Source organism: Choristoneura fumiferana, chromosome 23 (genome assembly GCF_025370935.1).
Source record: "Choristoneura fumiferana chromosome 23, NRCan_CFum_1, whole genome shotgun sequence".
Classification (NCBI taxonomy): domain Eukaryota; kingdom Metazoa; phylum Arthropoda; class Insecta; order Lepidoptera; family Tortricidae; genus Choristoneura; species Choristoneura fumiferana.
This window is the reverse complement of record NC_133494.1, coordinates 6,121,029-6,131,343: the sequence shown is the minus strand read 5'-3', so window position 1 is coordinate 6,131,343 and position 10,315 is coordinate 6,121,029. Positions and strand designations below refer to the sequence as shown.

The 10,315-nt window shown below is 35.5% G+C and overlaps 1 protein-coding gene across 1 annotated transcript; it reads right to left on the bottom strand.

The window, feature by feature from the left end:
- Positions 1–1,350: 1,350 nt before the first annotated feature.
- Kaz-m1 (Kazal-type protease inhibitor m1) lies at positions 1,351–9,969 on the bottom strand. The gene is made up of 4 exons (XM_074105883.1): positions 9,845–9,969; positions 8,873–9,015; positions 5,976–6,270; positions 1,351–1,479 (listed from the first exon to the last, which is right to left on the bottom strand). The coding sequence occupies exons 1-4, from the start codon at positions 9,882–9,884 to the stop codon at positions 1,370–1,372; spliced, it is 588 nt and encodes a 195-aa protein (XP_073961984.1). The 5' UTR covers positions 9,885–9,969; the 3' UTR covers positions 1,351–1,369.
- Between the last annotated feature and the right edge of the window lie 346 nt (positions 9,970–10,315).

The window sequence follows — 10,315 nt, the reverse complement described above, 5'->3', positions numbered from 1 at the left end:
ATCTAAGTACATACATAATAAATTATTTTTATCTCACTGTACAGAACTGTCGGTGCGTGAACTCAATCCACACTTGGCTGATATTTTCCTGTTTGTTGGTAAGACACGGCACAGGCTTTCTATCAGAATATATATTTTTAATTATTTTATAGTACAAACCAGCGGTGGATGCGGAAAGCACATGAACAGTCTGAGTGGAGAGCCTTGGGGGAGGCCTATGTCCAGCAGTGGACGTCTTTTGGCTGACATGATGATTGATGATGATGATGACTACAGACCAGCAACATCTGTTTAACATTTTAAAAATACTTTGAGTCTCGTCCCCACGGCCTTAGTATCTCCACAACAAATAAGACTTTTCACATACTAATAAAACGAATATTACTCTAGTTCACTTTGAGTATTTATCTAGGAAAATACTCAAGGCTTGTTCATAATCATATGTCTACATTATCATTTTAGCGATCAATCTTCCTAGACTTACTCTTCTGGCGTCAAACAAGGTATCGAATCGCTCGATCGTGGCTTCCAACAATTTATCAATGACTATTAAAATTTAAAGCTGCTATCACTCTTGCTTGTAGTTGTTAATTTTATTCAGTTAAGTTTGCAAAATAATGATAAGTATTGGTATTATAATATTCGAATTCCAACTTACTGATATAGGCAAATATAAAAATAAATTACGTATTCATTCATTTGACGCCTTTATATTACGGTCGTAATTCAACAATGTGAGACTTGTCAAATAGTCTTGTCTTCTTTAGTATGAAATATTAATTATAAATAAACGACTTTGCTTGTTTGTTTCTAACTAAGTTTGTATATAGGAAATAGTCACTTGAACTACTGAATAAATTTATGAATTTCACTAATTCAAAACTACATTAACCTTGATAAACAAAATGCTACTTTTATGAATTTGCAAGCATATGTACCTAAATAATTTATTGAATCAGGCGTTACTTTGCGGAGGTCCATATCAATGCACTAAAAAAATTTCCTTGCTCACCCGCGACCTTACGATAGCTAAGCTTATGCAAAATATGCGTGTTCATGCAGTTCCTCCACCTCCACACTGTAAGAACACACACAAATCACACAAATCTACCACACTACACTGACGCGTTTCGAACTCAACCAGAGCTCATCTTCAGAGTGACACAACCGTACACCATGCTACCAGTTGTTAGACACGCATGCATGAACACGCATATTTTGCATAAGCTTAGCTATCGTAATGTCGCGGGTGAGCAAGGAAATTCTTTTAGTTCATTAACATGTACCTACTAGATGCATCATCCAGCCTGTCAAATATGTAATTTCAAAGTGGTAAAAAAAGCGATGAAAAATTGTTTTCGTTCATTTATTAATGGTCATAATCACGATATTCCGGTATATTTGACCCTACAATTTGGTCTTTGAAAATGTTCTTCATATAATGGTTCGGGCAGAAGGACAAGGGTACCTCGACGTAACCTGAAAAAAAAAAAGGTTTATTTAACACTTAGGTACCTAACTTGACCTCAAATAAGATTTTTGCTAGAATAATGAACAATTTAGTTTTCTTATTGAATCATAAATAATGGCAACTAACAAAAAATATATAAATAAATCTGGATTATACAAGCAGAATTGTTACAGTATCATAAGCAGACAAACTAAACAGACCATTCATTAGTTGTAGAACCACGACATTTCAAAGGATCTTCAAAATAATAACAGGGAACAGCGCAACAAATCATAGTGCTTGCTGCACTTACATGTACTTTATTAAGCCAGTCCAACATCAAACAACTAGGGAATTACAGCAGAGCCATAAAGTTTTTTCTTATACTAATAGTTAAAATAATGATCCGCTGCACAATGCAATTTGACAATGCTTCCGTAACAACGTATAGTTTAGGAAATAGTTACATATAAATTGATAACTTGTTAATGTACTTAGTGAAGCTTACAGACGATCAATTCATATTTCCTGGACCAAAACTCCTAGGCCAAAACTTGTATAAAAATACTAGGAGTTTCAATTCATTGTGACACACATATTTCCGATACCTGATAAAAAGTAACGCAAAAGAATTTCTTCACCGAATGATATTAGATAACAAAAGAATAGCAAATGTTTCCCTGTTTGGAATATGATAAATGTACATACAAGCAATACTTGAGAGAATAATTGATTCGTACTATGAAAGTACGCTGTGTATTACCTAACACTCACGGAGAGGAATCAAGAGTGCCCCCGGGAAATCAGCTGCCTGCTGAACTAAATCCATCTGTACTTTAGTGCCTACATTGCCGAGGTACATTTTCCGTACTAAAATATATTATTTCTATTTTTCTTTCAAGTCTTTGACACTTCATACATTTTAAGCATACGGTGCGGCGAAGGACCAAAGTAAAATTCATATTTATATAGGGCATGCTTTGGACAGAGATGGTTGGCGGAAAGAATAGTATTTTATGCAACTGTATCGTAATAGGGGTCCTTAAAACACGAGTGTGGGTTTATGAAACGAGGCGTAGCCGAGTTTCATAATTAAATAAATAAATAAATATAAATATCACGGGACAATTCACACCAATTGACCTAGTCCCAAAGTAAGCTTAGCAAAGCTTGTGTTATGGGTACTAAGCAACGGATAAATATAATTATACAGATAGATAGGTACATACTTAAATACTTAGTAAACACCCAAGACCCGAGAACAAACATTCGTATTTTTCATACAAATATCTGCCCCGACACGGGAATCGAACCCGGGACCTCAAGCTTCGTAGTCAGGTTCTCTAACCACTAGGCCATCTGGTCGTCTAAAATTACTTGACGTCATAATTGGGTCACATGAGTGTTTTAAGGCCTAATTACGTACAGTTGCATACAATATTTTATCCATATCCATATATTAAATCATCTATCATGTGTTCAAGAACCATTGAGAATGACCTGCATTAATGAGAACTAGGTAGGTATGTCTGTCCCATGAGCTGCGCCCGCTGCGCGAGCGACGTGCTGCTGCACGTGGTCGCGGTGCGCCCCCCCTCCGTGCTGTAGTGATGTATGAAATCTCATTACGATACAGATTTCTGTATCGTAATGACCATAACGATACAGCCGTGTTCATAATAGAATCCAATGTCGTAATGCTGGTCATTACCTATGGTTTTTGAACACATAATTGAGGATTTACTATATGGGTGTAGATAAAAGAGCTTTGCCCAGCCGTGTTACTGTAATAGGTGATAAAAAAGGGAATAATTTAAATCTGCAGCTCGGTTCAGATGATAAGTACTTAGATATGTAAATATGTAAGTTTGGAAAGAGGTTAGGTACGGTAACATTTTTTAAGCATAACGTTCGCTCGAACAACGCCATCTATTAATTAAAGACGAAGTGACCACGTCACTTTAACATGTAACATCAACGCTACATAAAAGTCTTGGGCGCGTCCTCCAGTTTTGTTTAAAGTTATAAAATTATCCTACGAGAACGCATTACGAGGATAGTAAGTACCCATCCCATGTCTCAATAGAGATTTTTATATATCGCCAAATATCATCTAAACGCGTTCACCCGTTATTGTATGTGAATCTTGGTCAGTAGGTAGTCTCGAAGTCGCCCGACTGGCAATGAAGTATAATATAATTTATCATAGCATAAGAAATGAGCTAAATAAAACTAAGTAGGTAGGTACCAACTTATGATCTCCTTTGTGGACTGCGAAAACACCAAGTTCATTGTACCTATTTGCAAACTGTTATATAATTTAAATAAATAAACTAATAAGTAAATTAACAAGGTTATTACGATTTTAAATACATTTGCTACTTTCATTGTGCCAGGCGCTGTTTAATTTTAAATAATTTTGATTTTTGCATTAATTTTAGATGGGCGAATCTAATTGCTTGAATTACAGGTAACCGTTGGAAATAAAGGTTCTCAAGAGAGGACCAAAAAATGGAAGAAAGAGCGTTGGCAGACCTTCCACTAGGTAGACCACTAAACCAATGGATACGGTGGCAAGTTGTCTGAGAGAGAGGTCTTTCAACAGTGGACGTCGCGTCGTCCATCCGGGGACAAAGTTGCCGTGGTTGTCAATGTCAATAGATATCCAGTTTTAAAAAGTTTCTGCTGTTTTTCCAATGTTTATTTATTAATTAAGTAAAACCTAAGACATTAGGTAATATTACAGTAAAGGTTATTACAATAAACAATAATTAAAAAAAAAAAAACCCGCCTGCAAAATATACCTAATAGTTGTTAAGGTGAAATGAACTGAAAAGATCAAAACAAGACGAAAAAAATAAAATGAAAAAAATCGTTACAAGACCAAACACAAAGGGATTACTTAACGGATAACAATGTTCAGTAGTATGTTATGAAATGCAGGCGGAGGCATGAGATTGAACGATAGGTACAAATCCATTGCAGTCGGGTAAAAAACAAAAAGCGGAAATAATACTAAATATTACAAACTAAATTAAAAACTAAGCTAGATCTAAATATTTTTTTTGTTAAAAATTTCACTTTTAATATAACCTTATTTGCTGACTGTACTTTTGGTTAACTAAACTTGCATTGTCACCCAAACTACATTTGCATACCAAATTTCAAGTCGATGCCATTAACCGTTGAAGAGTTCCGTCCTGTCGTCTCCACATGGCCGGACTACCAGGATGTCACTACCAGATTATTGAATTGTCACGCAATTTACATAAGTATGCCAAATTTCGAGTCAATCTGGCTACTGGAAGTGGGTCGAATTTAACTTGCAAGATTTGATTACAGACAGACAGACAACGGGATTGGTGAAACTAAACAAAAGCTTGTAATAAAAAGGCCCCTGCGGCATTGTGCCGAAGATTCTGGCAGCATTTCCTCCTATTACAGTTCGATCAAGCAAATGAAGCTACAAAGAATAGAAAGGGTAGTAGTAATAAATAAAAAAATGTAAAGCATAAAAAAAGAAAATATAAAAAGTATGAAATGTATGTATTGTTGTATTGTACTGTATTATAGTCAAAATATCACAAACGGGACTTATCACGCTAAAACACACGAGCAGACATAGGAATCCACGGGCAAAATTTTATGACCGGTAGGTACCTAGTGAGTTCCTATATCGATAATCTCAATTATCGATACTTGTCCCATATACTAGTAATCGCCCCCAGTATTGTGTGTATTTTTTTAAGAATTGTTCTGATAACGAGTATTAAGTTCACACAAAGCATATTTTAATTAATTTATTTATTTGTCATGTAGCCACCTGAAATAGATTCATCAGTCAAGACAGAGACGTTAAACGCCCGAAAATTTGGAACAAATTCTGATCGTTTATTTTAACAACAGTAATTAAGAAAAACAATTATGATGGAGTATCAAAAATCGTTATAAAAAAGAAAAGAATTACGTTATTATTTTGTTAATTTTTTACACTTTTAATAAAAACATATTTTTACTAACAAAACTGGCGAGTGATCACTAGTATATTGGAACAAGCATCGATAATTGAGAATATCGATATAGGAACTCACTACTTGTCTTTTTTTTTTTTTTATTCAACTGGATGGCAAACGAGCAAGTGGGTCTCCTGATGATAAGAGATCACCACCGCCCATAGACACCTGCAACACCAGGGGGATTGCAGATGCGTTGCCAACCTAGAGGCCTAAGATGGGATACCTCAAGTGCCCGTAATTTCACCGGCTGTCTTACTCTCCACGCCGAAACACAACAGTGCAAGCACTGCTGTTTCACGGCAGGATTAGCGAGCAAGATGGTGGTAGCAATCCGGGCGGACTTTGCACAAGGTCCTACCACCTTTGCCCCGTGGATGCCTATGTCTGACACGAGTAATATTTACCTCGACGTTTCATCCACATTACAGTGGCCATGGTCACGAGTAGAGGTTGTGGTATTTTGACCATGAGTGAAAATCACGAAAGTTGAAAACATTGTATTGTATTACCTGACACTTCCTCATCCCCTCGGCAATTCAGCATGTCCAGTTGACACCCGTTAGTAAAGGCTCTATACACGTAGTCCCTTATCTTGGAAGCACCGCAAACTGGCCGATAGTGGGTAGGACAGAATACTGGACACGACTCCCCATCTCCATACATCTTCCGCGAATTCTTAGTGTCGCTCTTTATGCAATATGACAAAGGAGTTTCAACGATGTCTGAAAGAAGCAATTGTTTTATTTGACCAACGACCGTGGAAAACGAGTAGAGCTCAACCGTTTTAGACGTGAACTCATTGAACTAAAATAATTTCTTTGCTCACCCGCGACCTTATGATACTCGTAGCTAAGTTTATACAAAATATGCGTGTTCCACACTGTAAGAACGCACACAAATCACACAAACCCATCTACCACACTACACTGACGCGTTTCGAACTCAACCAGAGCTCATCTTCAGAGCAACACAACCGTACACCATGCTACCAGGCATGCCACCAGATATTAGACTAACAAACAACAACAACCGTTTTAATTTGTCACTGTAACTCCGTAACTCAACTCAACTTAACTGCGAAGTCATTGTAATATCGCTCGATTTTTTTTACGTTGGGCTGAAAAACTTCCTGAGTATTTAACGTGCAATGGTTGCTCGTTGAATGACAAATTTACTAATTTTGATACAATATGATAATCTATTTTTACCCTGACTGAAAAATATTACCAGCGCAATTCAACGCATTGTCTAGTAGGTTGGTACATTGGATTAGAAAGCGACATCTAAGTCTATATTGTTAACATCAAATCATCGTATTATTGTATGTAGCACAAAATAAATAATGAAGTTTGTTTTAGACATTGTCTTTTTTCTAAATCACGACTGTAAAAACCCCCGACTTTGTCACTTCAAAGTTCAATATCTCAAAAAATGCTGAACCGATTTTGTTGACATCTAAGACCATTACTAGAAAATCTAAGAACCATTGCTAGAAAACTCGCTTTCAAATAAAAAAAAACGCATTCAAATCGGTCCACAGTTTAAGAGCTACGGTACCACAGACAGGCACACAGACACACATAGCGGTTAAACTTATAACACCCCTCTTTTTGCGTCGGGGGGTTAAAATAGATTGTGACAGTAGTTGAAATAGACCGTTCTTATAAATATTTTAAATCCTAAATTTTATTAGATCACTATTCGCAAAAAGAATGTCTGTGTGTCTGTCTGTGGCACCATAGCTCTTAAACGGGCAGACCAATCTGAATGCGGTTTTTTTATTTGAAAGCAGTTTTTTTAGCAATGGTTCTTAGACATGTTCCATTAAAACCGGTTTAGCCGTTTTTGAGATATTGAAGTTTGAAGTGACAAAGTCGGGGTTTTTCAACTTTTTGTTGGTTAAATAGGTTATCTGGAGTGTGATCTCAAAATTTTAGTCTTCTGCTAACTAGACCGGTATAAATTTGTTTTAGCTTTTCGAGCAGAAGCTTACTTGCGTTTTTGAGACTAACTAAAGAAAATTAACGATTTTAACAGAAATTATTTTCGTAAATGGCCGTTTTCAAAAAAAAGTGTACCCTTTCGTTTTTTTGAAATTTTGGAAAAAACATAGTTATTCCTACTCAGAATCAAGAGCACAATCGATCTAACTATCGGAGTTTAAAGAAATGTCCCCGAAAAAAATAACATTTGTGCGACGTTTTTTTCATACACTCAGTATGGGCGTGACAAAACTGACTTATAAAATTTTGTATGAATAAATGGGGACATTTTTTAAACGATCGGAATCGATTGTGCTCTTGATTCTGAACCGGAAAAACCATATTTTACCCAAAATTTAAATAAAAAGAAAGGGTAAGTACACTTTTTTTGAAAACGCCCAAATTTCAAAACACTCGTAATTAATTGCTACCATTATTTCAACAATTTGTAACAAACTTTAAGTTAAAATTAATCTCCCTAATACCATGCAAATTTTACCTCACTGGATTAAAATTGCATAATTAAACCCTTTTGACGCTGCCAAAGTGAGAATTATGTATGAAATTATAATTAGTCATAACTAAGTTTTTATCAAAAAGAGCCTGCTATTAGCTTTAAGATCTGAAGCACAGTGTAATTATAAGAAGGTTTACTTAATGGCTTACGATCTTTTAGTATGTTTATTGTCACTAGCGCCAATTCCGCGTTGGTATTATCTTTAGAATTAGAAATGACGACGTTTGGATCCATTGCAGTTAGTTAAAAATTTTGAGTAGGTATTAGTGGCGTGGCGTCAGATATTTCCGTGGTAAAGCCGAAGCAAAGATCGTTTCCATCTTTAACAATTCCTGTTTGTCCTGTTGGCCTATTTTGTAAATATTGGGCAAGCCGATGGGAATGAACGCTTCGTCACTGGTAGGTATACAATCAGGACTTAAAGTGCTATACAGTTAGACTATATTAAGTGTATACTACCTGACGGACATTTCTATTATTGTTGTGTCAAGAAATGCTGAGGCAAGAAGAGCTAAGATTCCTGACCTAATTAATTCGAAGAATATTGATTGAATTATTCAATTTTAGATTACAGTAGACCTACTACAGAAGTACGTGATAGTTCAACTTTAGACATTTAGTTTACTGTACTGAATGTCACTACAAGACATTTATATTTGTATGCCATACTGATACATAATCATATCGTGTACAACTATCCTATGTTCTAATAAATATTTGTAAATCCTTGTGTTAAATACAAAGAGAAGATAATTATTCGAAAATAATGATTACGTAGACTAAACAGAGCCACGACACTTTACAAGTTGTAGTGCCATCCAAATTCATCTGATCCTTAGAAATATCCATTTCTATATACTCAACAGCACTGGTAAATACAAATATAATTAAAAAAATAAGTACATACTTTATTGCAAGCTATAAATTTGGACATTGCACAACGGCCTGCATACATTTTGTATGTTTTACTAAGAGGATTAAATCCGCATACGACATCTTTTTCTTGAGGACATTCTGTGTCACACGGTGAGCTATATGAGGGAGAGATTGCTGTAACATAATAATGTTTTGAAGTCAGACATACTTGAAGACATAAAACATTGCCCACCATGTGCTTATAGAGAAGACGTGAGCAAGTGCTAATGCTGGACAACAAGAGCGAAATTCTGTCCCACTCTTGTTCAAGAGAAATACGTGTATACACACGTGCATACAATACTGTAAAGAACATTTTTGCAATTTAAGTTTGTAGCATTATCAATATTATTGTTATAACGGTTCTTCACGCTGGCTAATATGTTTGCCCAAAAGGCTTTTCAATATTGTGCTCCGTTTAAACGACACGCGTAAACAACTTGCGTAAGCGACACCGTTGGGATTATGGAAAACCTGGCACGAGTTTGACGGCTAAATTTTTAATAAAACGAAGTAATGTTAACCTGGATTTATCATATTTTTAATTAATTATCGTTAACAGTGCTTAATGCCATCTTTTCACACACGTCACTCCAAGATTTAAAAACAGAAGTACAATTTTGAATTACCATTTACCACCTAAATTAATCAACGATTGTCGAAATGATTGACCATTTTAGCTGAATGCAAGTTCAAAATTTCACCTATACTTCATTTTTTTAGCATTAGAAAGAAGGTAAGCGAACTTGACGTGTCTTTTTATTGAAAAACACTTTTGAAAAATAATTCACAGCAAATATGTAACAATTAGCAAGGCCATGTATTATGATCATTTACATTGTTTTGGTATCATAAGTTACTGTTATTTTAAAAACGTTTTTCAATAAAAAGGCTCATCAAGATTGTTTACCTTATTTCTAATTTAAAAAAAAACGCTTAGAATAACGAATCAGTCACCACTCACTTATAAACGCGAATGCTACAACACGTGTCAGACTTATCATTTCACTCGAATAATACGAAACAGCAATCGACAAACAAGTAAGCCGATAACTGTGGCTTTCGCAAAATTAATGACTGAATTCCAATTATGATAAACTCAGATAAATTTAATCAATAAATGTATGACATTTTTTATTCCAGACGTAAGTCCATAGGTATAGGTAGTGCCAAGAGAGTCGAATTGAATGATTACGCACACAGCTACATGAAGAGCGGATAATGAATGAAATGAATGAGTGTATGTCAAAATACCGCTGTCATTACATGACACGTTTTCGTGTGCGTGACCTTAACTCCGCTGGCACTACCTATATACAAAACATATGTACAAGTTTAAGTATGAATTGATTCCGTAGGTATATTCTGTGACAGCTGTGACTACTATTTTGTTAGTTCGAGTCCGTGCTGTGACCGGTTTTAGAATAAGATGGAA

Bases quoted from the DNA above. Each gene is read 5' to 3' on its own strand.
- Kaz-m1 (XM_074105883.1), bottom strand. From the start codon at position 9,884: ATGATAAGTCTGACACGTGTTGTAGCATTCGCGTTTATAA. The intron at 9,016-9,844 runs GTGAGTGGTGAC...ATTATGTTACAG, and splicing joins TGTAGCATTCGCGTTTATAA to CAATCTCTCCCTCATATAGC. The intron at 6,271-8,872 runs GTATGTACTTAT...AAATTATTTTAG, and splicing joins AATTTATAGCTTGCAATAAA to TTCAATGAGTTCACGTCTAA.